Source organism: Nuphar pumila, chromosome 12 (assembly GCF_984573655.1).
Source record: "Nuphar pumila chromosome 12, dmNupPumi1.hap1.1, whole genome shotgun sequence".
In the NCBI taxonomy this organism is placed as follows: domain Eukaryota; kingdom Viridiplantae; phylum Streptophyta; class Magnoliopsida; order Nymphaeales; family Nymphaeaceae; genus Nuphar; species Nuphar pumila.
In genome coordinates this window covers 34,550,650-34,568,039 of record NC_143260.1, presented here as the reverse complement: position 1 = coordinate 34,568,039, position 17,390 = coordinate 34,550,650, and the positions used below count along the sequence as shown (strand labels likewise).

General features: G+C 37.5%; 1 protein-coding gene across 1 annotated transcript; it reads left to right on the top strand.

Moving 5' to 3' along the window:
* Nucleotides 1-7,940: 7,940 nt before the first annotated feature.
* Nucleotides 7,941-13,284, top strand: LOC149820645 (uncharacterized). Its single transcript, XM_089983149.1, has 9 exons — nt 7,941-8,073; nt 9,050-9,577; nt 10,291-10,356; nt 10,451-10,617; nt 10,921-11,119; nt 11,201-11,300; nt 11,380-11,792; nt 12,467-12,571; nt 12,708-13,284. The coding sequence occupies exons 1-9, from the start codon at nt 7,948-7,950 to the stop codon at nt 13,194-13,196; spliced, it is 2,193 nt and encodes a 730-aa protein (XP_089839275.1). The 5' UTR covers nt 7,941-7,947; the 3' UTR covers nt 13,197-13,284.
* Nucleotides 13,285-17,390: the final 4,106 nt, after the last annotated feature.

Sequence of the window (17,390 nt, the reverse complement as noted above, 5' to 3'; positions counted from 1 at the left end):
CATTGCCTCCGAACTTTCAGGAAGCGATTTACCGTGCGGCAAGAAAGTGGTGGCTTCGGCGATTGCTTCTACCATGCTGCCAGATTTTTTTCTTTCTTTGTTTATTGATGTTTGTGCAGAGGTACTGGTTACTGATCGACGAAAGTTGATCAACTAATTTGAGTATACCAGATACTTTCTTGTTTTTCTGAGCTCTTTAGTCATTGTGGTTTCTCTGCACCCCTTGTATGCTTTCCTGCTGCGCTGTTTTTACCGAACATAAACTCCATTGTAGTTCATGAATTGGCCAAATCAAATCACCGTGATCAATTACTGAAATTCTTTCTGAGTTTGCATCTTGCTCAAGATGCATGGCCTCCTCATGACTTGGTTGCCTTTCTGTTTTCTTGATCGCTCCTGAGGGTGGATCTGGTGCAATCACATACCAAACATAAACTCTAATTAAGATTCACAAATTTTCAATGTAAAAATGATAGAAAATATTATTTCATCATGTCTTGTTCATGTAATCCTTTAGGATCTGGGTGATCCTCATGACTTGGTTGCCTTTCTGGGTTTTTTGCTTAATCTGAGCTGTAGCTCTCCCGAGGGTGGATCAGGTTCCATCACATTCAGAACATAAACTCCAATCAAGATCCGCAAATTTTCATTGTAAAATAATAAAAAATATCATTTTATCAGGTCTGGTTCATGTAACCCTGATAAGATCTGGGTATGGTTATTTTTTATAGTGGATTCGATTAGAATCAGGTCCGAACCCGATACCATCGTCTCAAATCGGGTTTGGGTTTGGTTCTACTTAGGTTTGAACTATACCCGACCCGTAGACACTCATTAGGCCTTGCCCGCTACAACAAGCTTTTGCCAAAAAGCGAATCAATCTGAGACGATTATACCGATACGAGTCAGAACTTATCTAAGAAGTAATAGTACTTTTTAGAGATGGAGAGAGGCCGGAGAAACCCAAGCTGAGAGAGAGAGAGAGAGAGAGAGAGAGAGAGAGAGAGAGAGAGAGAGAGAGAGAGAGAGAGAGAGAGAGAACTCTCCTTGGAGGAGTACGCTTCATTCCAAGTCAAGCTCGACGACAGCCTCAACCTTACCTCCGAGCAACTCAAACAGGTCCTCTCTCTCTCTCTCTCTCCTCCTCATCATCGCCATCTATCATCATGATCATTGCATCATCATCATTTTTTCATCATACATGTGAGTGCTCATCGTCATTGTTGCAGATGTGTCATTGAATAATCCTCCTCTCCATCTTCACAATCTTCATCACGATCACCATCGTATTCTCGTCGTTGTCAGAGTCGATCAGGATTATTGAAGGAAAACATGTCGGATTTACGCATTCTTCGCTACACATTGGGTTTCTTTCTTCATCGAACACGGTTTCTGTTGGATCAACTTTCAGATCACGCAGTTTCACAATCATCACCATGATATAAAACATGATATAAATCATAATATGCAGCAGAATACAAATCATGATTAACATAAGATCGAAACAGAAACATGGAGCAGGCATGTCGGTTTTCGCATTACACCAAAATTCAGACAACAGCGCATGAACAACCAGATGCGTAGAACACAATAAGAACAACGAAAGCATGTTAATACTGTGTAAAAGACTAAGGTGTACGAAAGTACTTCCCTTAGAGAAGATTCGCCCCCACATACAGTGCAAACAGGATCCGACGTCCTTCCCCCATGATACAATAGCCTCGCCGATCAGAACGGTGCACTCCGACGGATCATCCTTCAAAAAAAACCTCTACGAACCGATGTTGCAGACAAACCCCTTTCAGGATAACTCAGGAAAGAGAGAGAGCAACAGGGAAAGGGAAAACCGCAGAGCTCTTTTTCAGAAATCAGTGCGTCTAGGATCTAAGTAACCCCAGCCCTAACTATGCTTTTATAACTCACGAACGGTTACAAAGCGTGGAAGGAACCCGTTACAGAATCCGAGGAAACGTGACCCATTAACGAAAATTGAAGAGTCGAGATCCGTTAACGGAATCCGAAGAGCCATAACGGGCATGGACTACGAGGAGCCGTGACCCGTTATCATTTCTCATAACTCGTTAAAGAATCCAAATATCCACAGAAACTTTGAGCAAAAAGATATTTTAGTCTTGATTGGATATGGCCCTAAAGGGCCAATTACCCAAACCCGAACCGGCCCGGCTCAACACAACACGGCAGGCGGGCACGCGCGTGTGTGTGATAGTCATCCCAACCCGTTGTTCTTAGCAACAAGTGTAAGAGTTTACATGTGGGTTATAAATCTCACAACAAACTCAAACACCATCAATATTAGACTATTCCAGGTCATCAAAACCAACTTTTTCCAAAAGGAAGGAAAACAACCCACGTTTCATATTTGAATTCTCTCTCCCCTCCCTTCTTACACCTAACAGTTTCGTCTTAGGCATATAGATGGATGCATCAAACATTGATTATTCTTCTTTAAAACTACTTCTGAAGTTTTTTTTCAGGCCATCGAATTGGTTCTAGTTAGAACTCTGCATCTGTTCTTTGCTTTTGTTTCTTCCTTCGTTTCTAGGGTTTGCATTTTTCCTATATGCAATGAGATGTATCACTCACACCATACATTTTCCCACATCTTGAATCTTGATTCATTTGGTTCTTCTATCTTCAGATTTTGAGCCTGCACGAATTCTGGAAACTCTATCGAGCTAAGGTAACATCATTTCCCCCTTCTAGTCGTGGATGTTTGGGGACCAACGAAAGAGTGCAACGAGAAGATGGAGCAGAGGATGGCAAGCACTACCGTTTCTACAGGCGATGGATGACATAAAATAAAGATTGTGGTTAAAATCAAAATCCATGAGAAGATGGAGCAGAGGATGAAGGGTGAAATTTTAAAACGCGGCAGGGTGGAGACCCGCCCACGTGCACTGCCATCCCTACCCATTTTCTCATCCTTAAAGTTTGGACAAGTGGCGAATGCTATGTGCAAGGAATATAGCTGCTCTTTGAAACCGGACTCCTACAAGATTTTCAAAGCGACTGTAGATATGAGAGTCATATGTCACTGAATGAAGGGCAAAAATGTCAATTGTCAATCCCCTACCAGACAACACACGACAAAATCACAGGCCACACAACCCCTAGGAAATTGATTCCACAATCCATTCCAAGTTTCACTTTTAAACCAACTCCTTTTAAGCCCCAAAAACCCTAGGCTTAAGTATAGGGTGTCAACTTGGATTTAAGAAAAACTAGACCTAAACCTGATTTGAGATGATGGTACTGGATCCGGACCCGAGTTCAATTGAACTCATCATAAGAGAAACCATATCCAGAACCTATAAAGATTATGTGAATCAGACCAGAACCATACCCGGTAAAATAATATTTTTTTCTTATCATTTTTACATTGAATTACGAATCTTAATTAGAACTCGGGTTGAGCCCAGGTCTGGTATGAAATTTTGCAAATCATACTCAGCTTCATATATTAATCAATCGACCCTTTAGAAGGTCTGACCTAGATTCTAATCAGGCATTCTTGTTTATCACCAAACCCTGACCCTATAAGGTTTGATATGGATCGAGTTCAACCCATTAACACTCCTAACCTTAAGCATCAAGTTAAATTACTTGCAACTTCTAGAGGACCATATAATATATATTGACTCCTTGCCTATTTTATATGGCACATTGAAATGACCAATGTTGTTAGAAATATTATTAGTGACCAATACACCTGGTCAAGACTTGTAGCCTATAAGATCAGTGTTGTCATTATGGGTGCGGATCTGCCCATCTAATCCTCAAAAAATCGATACGATACTGACTTGAATCGATTATTTTTTAATAAATGTAAAATAGCTTAAAGTTTATATTTTATTGGCTTTAACACATGTAATTTTTTAATTATTTTTTGGTTGAATCATCATGATTCACTTGAGAATCGGTATCGGCTGATTCACCTGAATCGTTCGCCAAAAAGATACATGTCCGATACCGATACTGACAATAATGTATAAGACACTTGGAAGTGTAAGTGAACAATCTCGAAGCAAATTAAAAGAACCCTCCCCACTATCAGGATTAATGATGGTATTTGTGTATTAATTATTAGAAGAATTCATAATGATTGATCCTTGAGCCACCCATCTCCATCTTCCCCAATAATATGAATGTCATGGATGCATGTGAGTTGGTGGACCACTGGCTTGTGCTTTATCATTATGCACGTTAGTAGGAGATGCCTTTTGGTACTATCAACGGTGGGGGTACTCGACCCATTATGGTATATTTGAACCCGCTCAAATAACAAATCACCATGTTTGAGTTCGAGTTCGAGTTCGAGTTCGATTTCAATTTTTTTCGGGTCAATCCCAAACTTGGACCTGCATAATTTCAGAGATTTTTTATTATATATATATAATACTTAGGTTGGGTCAGGTACCTGACAAAAAAGCAAGGTCGGGTCCGGTATTAAAAAGAATCATGACCCAAACCGGCCCTCATATTACTTGGGTTGGGTTTGGGTCGATCTGAGTATTTTTCAGGTTGACATTCCCAGGAATTTGGGTTGGGGTTGGTACCTGATACAAACCGGACCTGTTAACATCCACAGCTAACTTAGAACATGGTAGGCCTTGGCAACCAAAATCTTGTTTATGTTGAGTCCAAGTGTTCATGTGAAGTTCTGCAAAATAGCCTTTTTAGGTAGTGAAAACATCTGGTGCAATATGATTGAACAAATATTTGTGCATTAAGCACCTGATCACCTTCCATCCTGGGGAGGGCCTTTCAGGTGTGGGCCCAAGACTTGATGAAGGGCGATCGGGTGCTTAATGCACAAATTTTGTGCAATCATATTGCACCTTATCCAGACTCAAATGTTTGGAGGTGACTCACAATTAAGGGTGTCATTGGGTCGGGTTTGATGACAAATAAATTCCTTGTGAAGTACCAATTTAAGAGAAAATAAACTGTGGCGAGGACATGATAAAATGAACATAAAACAGGCTAACTTAATGTAACTTTTTCATCAGAAATAAATCAATAATATACAATAGGAAAAGACACGACACAAACACCACTATTAAGTAGAGTATCCCCGTGACAGAGAGGAAACTCACCAAAGACTTAGCTTTTTTCAACAAGTGGAGAGCATCGTGTCCAGATAGGGTGCAATATGATTGCACAAAAATTGTGCATTAAGCACCGGATCGCCCTCCATCAGGTCTTGGGCCCCACACCTGACATGACTGTCCACCAAGATGGAGGGTGATCAGGTGCTTAATGCACAAATATTTGTGCAATCATATTGCACGTGATCTTTTCACGAGAGCATCCAAACCCCACCTGACACTAAAAATCTAAGTAAATTTTAGATTTGTTGGAGGTATTCTATCGGACAAGGATGGTGTCCCTAGATCCAGCATTTCAAGTCCTTTTTGTACCCTGTTGTTGATGTTTGGGTTATATGTCATAAATTGACAGTTGTGCATTGCATTCAATGGGATGGGCAGCCAAACTCGACTTCTAAAAATTTTTAATGACAAAGATGCCCTTCTCTTTTTTGCCCTTTTCTTATTAAGAGCATTAAAAATGACAGTTTTAGGTGTTTTATACTAGATTTGTACTCCCCAGATGCGTTTATCGTTGGAAGATTTGTTTTGAATTGATTTGATGTAAAAATGTAAATATTTTTATCATCAAATTTCAGTACAATGATAACATTTGTCTTTTTACCTGTTTAACGTACACATACAAGCACAATGATGGTTAATTAAAAATATGTTTTTTATATTTAGCATAAAACATCCAAAACTATGATTTTTTGGAGGGTCCTAAGGGTGACTTAACAAAAAAAGAGAGAAGCACAATCTTCATTCTAATATATATATGAAAACTGAAATATATAAACCAGCAAAGTATGAAAGCTAGTATAAAAAAAGATTTTCAGAGGGTTTTTTGCAAATCTAACCTTGCAGATGCATTCAGTGTAATTCATTTGCTTGAAATCGACTATTTGATCAAGAAAAATGATTTTGTATGCTTAAATATTTATGAAAATTTTAACCCATTGATTTTCAAGCTTTAAAAGATCATTTTTATACATCATAATTGGATGATCTTAGAATCAATTTCTATAAAACCAAGCATCTAGTTCACATAAGTACAGTGAAATTTAAAAAAAAACAAAAAAAACTATGAAAATATGGATGCATACCAGTTTGGATGCATACCAGTTTACATATTCAGTTATATATATATATATATATATATATATATATATATATATATATATATATATATATATATATATATATATATATATATATATATATAACCCTTAACTTGAGGAGTTATATTGTATATACCAACCATTGATTATATTTAATCTCTACCGTGCATCTCACTTGGGACATTTAAGAGTGGGATCCTTGCACACCACCCTCAAGTGAGATTATGATATCAGTATTGGTGCGTATAGGCTGATAAGCATCATACCAGCAGAAAATCGATACCCTTCACCCCTGAATCAAATATTTTTTAATAAATGAAAAATACTGAACATTATTAATTTTAATATTATTTTATTTTATTATTTTTGAGCCGATACAGGACGATTCACTTGAGTATTGGTACAATTGAATTTATGGCCAAAGGAATTCAGGGCTGATACCCGATACTGACAACATTGATTCATACATGCAAGTTGTTTTCAAATCACACTCTACAAGTGTGATCTACATCACTTCATTTAGTGAAGATCAACATTTAAATTAGCAAATTCCAACTTTGTGCAGGATTTTGTGGGAATTCAAAAATCAATGGTTAACAAAACACAAAATTTTGCGATTTCAAAAAATATATTTTTTCATTGGACAAGTATGATTCAAGGGTCAATTCTTATTAAATTGTTCCTGGGTCAGATTTGATCAAAGCAACTTGCACATAAGATTTAAGAGGGGTAGGAAGAATGAAGATGGGGGATGACATAGGGGATGAGTAGTACCGAACTGCTCGGCTGTGATAGTGTGAACTAACCATCCAGCAATCTCATTTGACCCCAACTCTCCCAACTGAGGTTGACTCAATCAAGTTTAAGCGTGCACGTCTCTTAAGTTTGATTTCTAGCTAACATAGGCCAGGGTCACTAAGTTCAAAGGTGAGCTGAGTGGGTTTAACCTAACAGCTCAGGTTTCCAACACGTAACAACAAACCTCATGGTAATGAAATACTGGTCGTTTTGAAATGTAACTTCCACATATTCTCCATATTAATTGAGGATATCAGGGGAAAATTCCACTCTCTTTTTTTCCTGTTCTTTTGATCTTTGACTGTTAATTTACCTGAAAAAGGTACTGTTGAGTACAATAACATAATGTTTTTCAGTATTAATTAAAGTTAAACTAAAAAATGAGGCATAAATAAAACTTGTTATTATCCACACAGTTGCTAACACAATGTTTTTTCCTAGTATTAACTAAAGTAAAATAAAAGTTTGAGACATAAGACTTGTTATTATCCAAACAAAAGTTGCTCACTTTCCTAGATACTAAAGGGAAGATGTTCTCTGGTCCCTAACAGTCATATTCCCATGATTTTACATCACCCAGTTCCTATCAGCGCCCCCACCAAAGCACCATCTTCACAATCCACCACACCTCCAACATTATTTTTCTACTCCCTTTCATCAAATCCATCACTTCATGAGCTCATGCTTCCCACCATACCTAGAGTTAAATACATCCAGATGGCTCTCAGTAGCCTTGGTTGACACTGCACTTGTAATGAAAATGAAAGCACCAATCTTGTCTGTCTTGTACATTTGACATATCTTTTTGTATCCTTCTTGAATACTGCTGCTTTATTTTGAATGGTATCCTTTTCCTATATTTCCTTGTTTTGTCCATATTCATCATATTTCCTGGACTTCAAAGTTTCAGAACGGCAGAGATGGCAAATGTGAATGTGGGGTTGAGGAAGGCAATGTGGTTGTATCCAAAGGTTCTGGGGTTCAATCCATCTGAGAGATGGGGTCATTCAGCTTGTTATTCTGATGGAGTTGTGTATGTGTATGGGGTAAGCATGAGCAATTCATGAGAAATACTCTCTGAATTTCCATATTGGTGAACTTGGGAGGTTCGGTGAAACAGTTAATAGTTCCATATATTTCTGTTCTAGTTGTTTTATTGATTTATTATTCAGTTGTTGGCTTTAATTACCTGTCATGCATTTAAAAAAATGAAAGGTACTTAATTCAATCTATGTTGGTATGTGTTCTGATATTTTTTTCCCTTGTTTATTTGATGCTGTATGCAAGCTACAAGCACCTGAAGCTGGGATTCTTTTTCCCTGGATAGAGGATTTTGCATTTTTGAAATAAAGTTGATGAATTTATATTAGTGGGAGAATTTTCTGGATTTAGTTAGAGCAAAGGTAGTGCTTGCCCAGTAATCTGTCTTCTTTCTTTTTCTTTTTCTCCAATTGTGGCAGGGTTCAAGGGTTTTTGGAATCTCAATATTTTTTATGATAGAGGTATCTTGTCAGTTATTTTGCTTTATACGGCCCATACGGACTATTTAGTATTTACGCTGTTTGTTCTTGTAGTTCATTTTTATGTATTTTTTGATATAATTTTGTGTTTCCTTGAAGGCATATATTTTCTTTTTCCTAAATTTACGAGTCAGGTTTAGCTTATTGGTTTTCTGCTAGTCTGATACGGTTGTTAATTTTTCTTCTCCTTTGTTCTTTTCTTTTTCTTCACTTATCTTGGTTTTTTTACCCGTCAGACATAAAAATTGTTTTTTTTCATGATTTCATCTCCCTTACTAGCTTCTTCCAACTGATGATAATGGACTTCTACTGCTCATATTAACTTCAGTTATGTTGATAGGTTTCCCCAATTTCAATTGTATAACTTAATGCCAGAAACCTATATTTTTTATGATGGAGATGAGCATACTATTACATTAGTTGTAGGAGAGGGAAAGGAGGTAAGACTGCTGTTATGCCATTTTACATTTGAGTTGATCATGATATCATCTTCTTCAAACAGGGATGCTGCGGCGGGATGCATTTCAGCGATGTTCTTGGATTAGATCTGAAAACCATGGCTTGGACCACCCTTGCAACAGTAGGAAAGCAGCCTGGAAAAAGAGACAGTCACAGTGCAGTCATTATTGGGCACAGAATGATGGTTCTAGGAGGAACCAATGGGTCAAAGAAAATAAATGATCTTCATATATTAGATCTTAGAACCAAAGAATGGAGCCAACCGAAATTTGAAGGAAAACCACCATCCCCACGGGAAAGTCACTCTGCTACAGTAATAGACGACGATAAGCTTGTGATATTTGGAGGGAGTGGAGAAGGGGAAGGAAATTACTTGAATGATGTTCATATTCTTGATTTGAAGAACATGAAATGGACTTCCCCTGTGGTAAATGGTGAAATTCCTGCACCAAGAGATAGCCACACTGCTGTGGCAGTTGAGAACAAGCTTATTGTATATGGTGGGGACTGTGGTGATCGTTATCTTGGTGATGTTGATGTTCTTGACATGGACACGCTAACTTGGACGAGGGTAATCATTTTCTTCTTGGGCTTTTGTTTTGCTTATTTCTTCCACATTTTGGGGATCACTCTTTCTGCTTCATGAAAAATTCACAGTTTTATTTTTTCTGTCTCTTATGTAAAAAAAAGAGTGGGATCCTAACTCAAGATCTAAAGGTTAAGCATGATATAAAATTTTGGCTCTTGGTTATGATCTTTGCATCTGTAGGCATATCTGGTTTCAATATCATTTGGCATGAAGATACACTACAATCTCTTACCAGTGATACAAACTGCTCATTCAATTGTTGGAAGAAGAGAGTAGGTGCAATATAAGTTGATTGCATCAACTAAATTTAATTTCATCTGTTTTAATTAAGCAGTCTAAATTTTATTAAGCATAGAAATACTGAATCAAAATTTCCCAATTGGAATATATTAACTTGTGTGGTTCCCAATGGAGGTTAATAGGCTCACCAACTTTTATTATCCTAACAAATTTCAAAATTTCGTGGTAGTAATGTTTTTAGGATAGCACCCCAGAGTTCATTTCATATAATTGCTTTTGTCATAGTTGAAGTTCCACCCAAATTAACACCATCAAAGAAGTTAATTGTTAAGTGCTCTTTTTGTCTGAACTTTGGAAATATTTCATGACCCTGGCTGTTTTCTATGCCTGCTCAGAACGCAAGACATGATCAGTTATCAGCTCCTTTATCTAATGGCCTTCTATTGTGTTAGCAGTTGATGGTCCAAGGATCTTTACCAGGGAACAGAGCAGGTCATGCAACTGTAACCGTTGACTCTAAGGTCATATTCTTTTTCCTGAACTGTGGATTTCTCTTGCTAATTTCCTAGAAAAGAACTAGTAGACAGAAAAGTTGAAACGTGTTTGTGTTTGCAGGTTTATGTCATTGGTGGAGTTGGGGACCGGCAATATTATAACGATGTTTGGGCTCTTGACTTGATTAGCAGTACATGGACCCATCTGGATATATGTGGTCGGCAACCTCAAGGACGATTTTCACATAGTGCTGTAGCGGGCCGTTCTGATATAGCAATCTATGGAGGGTTAGCCCATGTCTGCCATTTCTCATAGCCAGCTAGCATATATAACATGGCCATGAACACCATTCTTTGAACTTTTTGGTAGTCTGGTTGCTTTGAAGTTTCTAAACGCTAGGTCTATCAATTTGGTTTTCCATACTTTAGGATTCTGGTCCAACCAATAAAATGAATATGCACAATATGGAGCCCATTTGTTCTAGCCATCTTCTTCGCATGCAATCCATTCTGGTTGACATTATCACTGTTAAACTTTTCTATTAGTTTCTCTTAATTCAAATTAGTATCTTACACGCTATATACCTGCAGATGTGGAGAGGATGAACGCCCTTTAGATGAATTACTCATCCTGCAATTAGGAACAGAGCATCCTAATGAACGCGATAACATATCCGAATGTAGGATTTTTGGCAAATGGAGTTATGATAAGCAAAAATCTTCAACATCTCACAGGAATTGTGTCACACACGGAGCTGAGAATTCTGAAAAGGAGGCTATATCTTCACATGTATGCTCAGAAACTCATGTCTTGACAAACATCCACCCTTTGAGATATTGAAAGTCCTGCTGTTTTATATTGCTTATGCAGAAGTCTATTGTTTTTGGGGACCAATCATGGAACAATGAATTGAATGGTAGATCAAGTGATGTTGATGGGGAATCAATGCACTCTTCATTGCAAAGCTCAGGTTGGTTTTGTGCTAGTTGATACTGTTATCATCTTAAGAGAAAACATTTCTCTGAACTTTTTATTGAAATTATATACAGGAAATTCTCAATCAAAGAGGAGGACATTACAGTTGAGGGTTCTAGAGAATGGAGCAGAACAGGATGAGCATTCTCATTCACTATCCCAACAATCATCACCCTCCCAGTCAGATCAGGAACAGGCCACTCTTAATCCTGACATTAATTCACCACCAGCTGGTCTGTTCAAGCAAAGGAAGCAGAGTCATAACCAGTCCAACTACCTATCACATCATAAATTGCAGCTAGAAAACAGCTTGCACAGAACCACTCATAATAGTCATTTTATGCCTGCTGCAGTCCATAGGCAGTCAAAACCAGAGCAACTTCTTCATGCTTCACAAAATGGGAGGCCAGAAGGCCAACAAACATTATCAGATCAGGTACTTCCACAGAAAATGGCAGCAACTAAAGTGACAGCTATTCCCAACTTGGTGAGTGCTCAAAAGCATCATGCATTTTATACAGACAAAGTAAATCATGCCCTATATATATATATATATATATATATATATATATATATATATATATATATATATATATCTGGTCCGAAACACAGGTGGGTTTTTATTATAAGATGTAAAACTTGACGGTCTACAATTTTAAAAAATATTCAATGCTTAAAAAGTCTTTTTTTTATCGGAAAAACATGATCCAATGTCATTTCCTAGCAAATCGACCATGCGAAACACATCTGCAGTGTCAGATTTGAGAAAACAACCCCGAATCACCTATTTACTGGTGGTAGGTTGGCGGAAGCTATATATGTTCATTTCCAATTTGTCAAAAGGCCAAATGCGTCTTGCATCTTATGCAGACCAAGTGAATCATATGCTGTATGGTTGTGTGTGTGTGTGAAAGAAACACCAACAGTGCTCTCATTTTCCATCACCATTCTGTCACCTGAAAGCTTATAAACTAGCATAGTTGCAAGTGTAATCTTTTCAATCTTCTGGCCTTTCTGGCAATGGTGAACGCTAGAGCGCAGTTATGATCACAATTAAATTCAAACATTACTCTCAATTTGCAAAAAACTTTCCCCCATAAAACCAAGGAGTGACAAAAGTATGGATTCATAATGGACAATGTCTTTATTGTACCATTGCAGATTGGAGCTGAAGTTCAGGGTACTGTTGATGGAGCTTTTGATTCAGGTTACCTCATGACTGCAAATGTGAATGGGCAGATATTCCGAGGAATCTTATTCACCCCAGTAAGATCCTGTTAAATATTATTACTGCCATTTTTTATCGAATTACAGAGAATAAGGAGCTCTTCATCCTTTTGAAAATTTAATGATCTTTTGCCATATTCAAGGCAAGATCTCATGCACCAGCTATATTTGCCAGAGTCCCGGCTTCGTCGCAAGAGAGGCAACACCAATGACCGCACCAGTGGTCTTAGCACATCCAGCATTAGCAAGCACCCCCCATGCTGCGGTCTCCATCCAGAACTTGAGCGATGGAAATACAACACTTGTAAGACCAATGCAGGTTGAGGCCAGTGCAAAGCCGGTTAGCTATGTACTACCGGTTTCCGGCGGCAGACTAATGGAGACAAGAGAGCACAACAATGGAAGCAAGGTAGTAAACCTGCCAATTCATGGCCGTGATTCACAATTCAGGCCAATTCTAGTCGGACAGAAAGTGACCAATGTTGCAGAGGGCCAGAAGATTCAAGTGCCACTCACAGCAAGACCAGCAGGAGCTCAAGGAACACCTGAACCCCGGCAGCTAAGTCGACTTGCACCGGTCAGGTCATCGCGGAGTCGGCTAACAGATCTTCAAGGGATCGTTCTTACACTAGGAGCTCCCGGAGTTGATCATGGTCGATCATAGAAATGCAGGTCCCGTTGTATATTGTAAATTAGAGTGTGGGAAGTGGGAAATAACATTAATTGCATTTGAGTTTGTCAAGCAAAGCAAAGGGTGTAAGAGACTGCTCTTTATTTCTACTTCTGTGTTTGGATTGAGGGAATTTGGTGGGATTGGAATCCAATTCTACTAATTAAATACTTGGGCCATTGGTGGGATTGGAATCCGATTCTACTAAATACTTGGGCCATTTTTCAGCCAGAAACAAGAATTCGCTGGAGTAGGATTTCGAATCCACTGGATTTCCTGAATCCAAACACGCCATCACTTTTCGTTAACTCGAGCAGACCTATCCTGCGAGGTGAGACGGGGATTTGACCAGATGTCCAGTCAGACGTGACAGGGCCCACTTTTCTTACACGTCAGCAGCCTGACGTTGTTATCCTTACCGCCTCTCCTCCCGAGAATCTTGTGGGACCCACCTCCCTGCATGTGGGGAGCGTGGGCACCACCCGTATTCATTAAACCAAGCCGCTAGGGATGGCAGTGGACTGGGGCGGGTGCGTGGAACAAGCACTCCACCCTGCCCCGTCTCAAAAATTTTCCCTATCCTGGATCATCCTCGTGATGGGTTTTGATTTTTACCTTTATAATATTTTGATTAAGCAATGTTTTGTTGTGTGGTGGTGGTGGTGGTGTAGGACTAGAGATCCTCGGATCTCTACTCTGGTTAAAAAACCTCAAATCTTAAATTCGAAGTAATTAAACGCATCATAAAAGATCCATATCATAGTTAGCCTTCTTAGAAAATGAAGTGTGAGTTGAGGCAACTCACTTTCCATTCGCGAGAAATGTACTTACTTTACTATAAGAAGCACGATTTTCACTCAGTTCTTAAAGAGGGTGTTGTGTGTTCTTCCCTGAACACAAATTTGCATGTTCCGGTGTGTACGGAGGAATATTTTGGGACTCATGATAATTCATATGTCAATGTTGTCCACGATGACTTTATAATAAAATAACACATAAAAAAGGTAGATATGCTTTTGACAGAAATGTTTTCTCGTAAGATAGATATGCATTGGACAAAAATGTTCTCCCGCTCCCTGTAAATAGATTTGCACATTTCGCCTTTGTTTTTAGCTTGTGTTACAACACATGGCCGCCTTCTTGTTCCTGCCTTGTGTTAGATAGAAAACTTTCTCGGGTTCGTTCCTACCTCATGGAGATAACTATAAATCGAACGACTGATTCAATCATTGGTGGGCGTCATAGGGGGATTTGTCAGCCATCTCTTTTTACAATCTTCTCTTCTTCTTCTTTTTCATTAGGCAGTATGGAAAAAAACAATGACACACAAACATTTCAACAAGTGCCATTAAAACGTGGTGAGTACATTTTCATATCATCATGCTATCGTTGAAGAACGTATGTCATCGTGAGTGTCATTAAGGCGTTATTTTGTTATTACAGGTAGATTTTATTGTTTCAACAATTGGAAACTTGAAGACATTTGTAAGACGCTGGAACCTGTTGACAAGAATGCTTGGTTACAGATGCGAGCAAGGGCCTCTACCCCATCCAGTATCGTTCATTCATCCAGTATATTCAATGTAACACAAATCGCGATTGTAGTAACACATATAGCGATTTTTGAAATATTATTTTGTTTGTTAATATCGATCTGTAATATATTATGCTGAAATGTCGTACATTGATTTGTAATATATTATGTGTTTTCTAATGTCGATTTGTGAGATATTGTTTTGCTTGATAATATCGATTTGTAATATATTATGCTGAATTACCGTATTCGGTTGAAAATCTAGATTTGTAATATATTTTGTTGAATTTCTGTATATCGATTTGTAAGATGTTATGTGTTTTTCAGTGTCAATTTGTGAGATATTATTTTGTTTATTAATATCGATTTGTAAATATTATGCTGAATTACCGTATATCGATTTATAAGATGTTATGTGTTTTCTAGTGTCGATCTATGGGATATTGCTTTGTTTGTTAATATCGATTTGTAAGCTATTATGTTGAATTGCCGTATATCGATTTGTAAGATATTATGTGTTTTCTAGTATCGATTTGAGAGATACTGTTTTGTTTGTTAATCTCAATTTTTTATATATTATGCTGAATTGTTGTATATCGATTTCTAAGATGTTATATATTTTCTAGTGTCGATTTGTGGCATATTGTTTTGTTTGTTAATATCGATTTGTAATATATTATGTTGAATTGTCGTATATCGATCTATAAGATATTATGTATTTTCTAGTGTCAATTTGTGAGATATTGTTTTGTTTGTTAATCTCAATTTGTAATATATTATGTTGAATTTTCGTAAATCCATTTGTAAGATGTTATTTGTTTTCTAGTGTCGATTTGTGAGATATTGTTTTGATTGTTATTATCGATTTGTAATATATTTTATTGAATTGCTGTAAACATATGCGCTTGCTAACACAAATTGATGTTTTGCTCATGATAGTGTTGAGCATATCAACTAGTTGCAGTGAAGATGATGTGTCTTAATCACTGGAAAGTCATGGAGCAACGAACATTCGTACTATTGACGCATCTGAAGAAGTGAATATGTGCACTATTGATGCACATGATAAGAAGGGTGCATGCATTGGATTCACTCTAGACTTAAAAATTCCAGCAGACGAAATGCAATTCGATAATGATATTCCATCAGACGAAATGCAATTCGATAATGAGGTAGACGATCATGATAGTGCACTTGACAAATGTGCAGGCACCTCAAGTCTACATGATATTACACTTGACTTTGTTCCTGTAGAAGGAATGCGGTTTAATAATGAGGAAGTTGCATGCAAATTTTACAATAATTATGCCTTAAAACTTGACTTCAGTGTTAAAAGGTATTCTTGGGCAAAAAATGCAGAGGGTGTCATGGTGAGAAAGGCATATGTTTGTTCTAAGAAAGGTTGGAAGAAGTCAAGTGAAAATCCAACAAGGAGCAAACCAGATTCAAGATGTGGTTGTCCAACGAGAATGGTGTTAAGAAGACTTTCGAATGAAAAATATGTAGTTCGTACTTTAATCAATGATCATAACCATGAATTTGCCCCTTCATTTATGACTCCTATGTTAAGGTCACATCGTAAAGTAACAGAAGTGCATGCTGCAGTTGCTGAAATAGCTGATAGCGTCGCCATTGCACCAAGAAAGATATACAATTTATGCACGAGCATAGATGGTGGTCGCGATAATGTATCATTCACACCTATGAATTTAGGGTTTGGGGTTTAGGGTTTAGGCATTAGGGTTTACGATTTAAGGTTTAGTAATATATCGTACAAATATTGGGTACAAATCTTGGTTACAGTTTAGGGATTACGTATAAACCGTTAATGCTTTAAACATACAAATCGTTGTTTCAAATGTACAAATCGATGTAGAAATTGTACCCTTCATAAGTACATATCGTTGCAATATTTGAGTTTCACTCACTCAGTATATGCAACGTATCGCAAATCACGGTTGTAGTAACATATTACCGATTTGTGAGATATTGTTTTGTTTGTTAATATCGATTTGTAAGCTATTATGCTGAATTTTTGTATCGATTTGTAATATATTTTGTGATATGTATATCGATTTTTAAGATATTATGTGTTTTGTAGTATCGATTTATAAGCTATTATGTTGAATTGCCGTATCAATGATTAATATATTATGCGATATGTATATCGATGTGTAAGATATTAGGTATTTTCTAGTATCGATTTGTAAGATGTTATACCATGTATTGTCCTATCGCGATCTATACAATGACATCTATGTCATTTATAACTGGATGAAAATTGCAATTTGCATGAGTACAAATCGCGATACAAGTGCACAGACAAATCGTTGTCTCATCTAACCTTCAAATATACACATCGTTGAAGTAAAACCCAAAATCCTAAAACCTAAACCCCAATTGCCCGTAAAAGATATTAGGAAATATCGTTGAAATAGACATAGCCCGTAAAAGCAAATCGTGATAGCATGTGGCCTTTATACGTCATTTTATAAATCGCGATGGTACATGTCATTCACTTAGACAAAGCTCATTGTCTAAAAGACAAACGTCATTGTGTAAATCACGATGGTATAACAATTTACACAATGACATCTATGTCAGCTACATTTGGATAAAAATTGTGGTGCATGAGTACAAATCACATTTGTGCA

Excerpts from the sequence above, each read along its gene's own strand:
- LOC149820645 (XM_089983149.1), top strand. The coding sequence starts at position 7,948 with ATGGCAAATGTGAATGTGGGGTTGAGGAAGGCAATGTGGTTGTATCCA. Across the intron at positions 8,074-9,049 it reads GAGTTGTGTATGTGTATGGG|GGATGCTGCGGCGGGATGCA; the intron begins GTAAGCATGAGC and ends TTCTTCAAACAG. Across the intron at positions 11,120-11,200 it reads AGGAGGCTATATCTTCACAT|AAGTCTATTGTTTTTGGGGA; the intron begins GTATGCTCAGAA and ends TTGCTTATGCAG.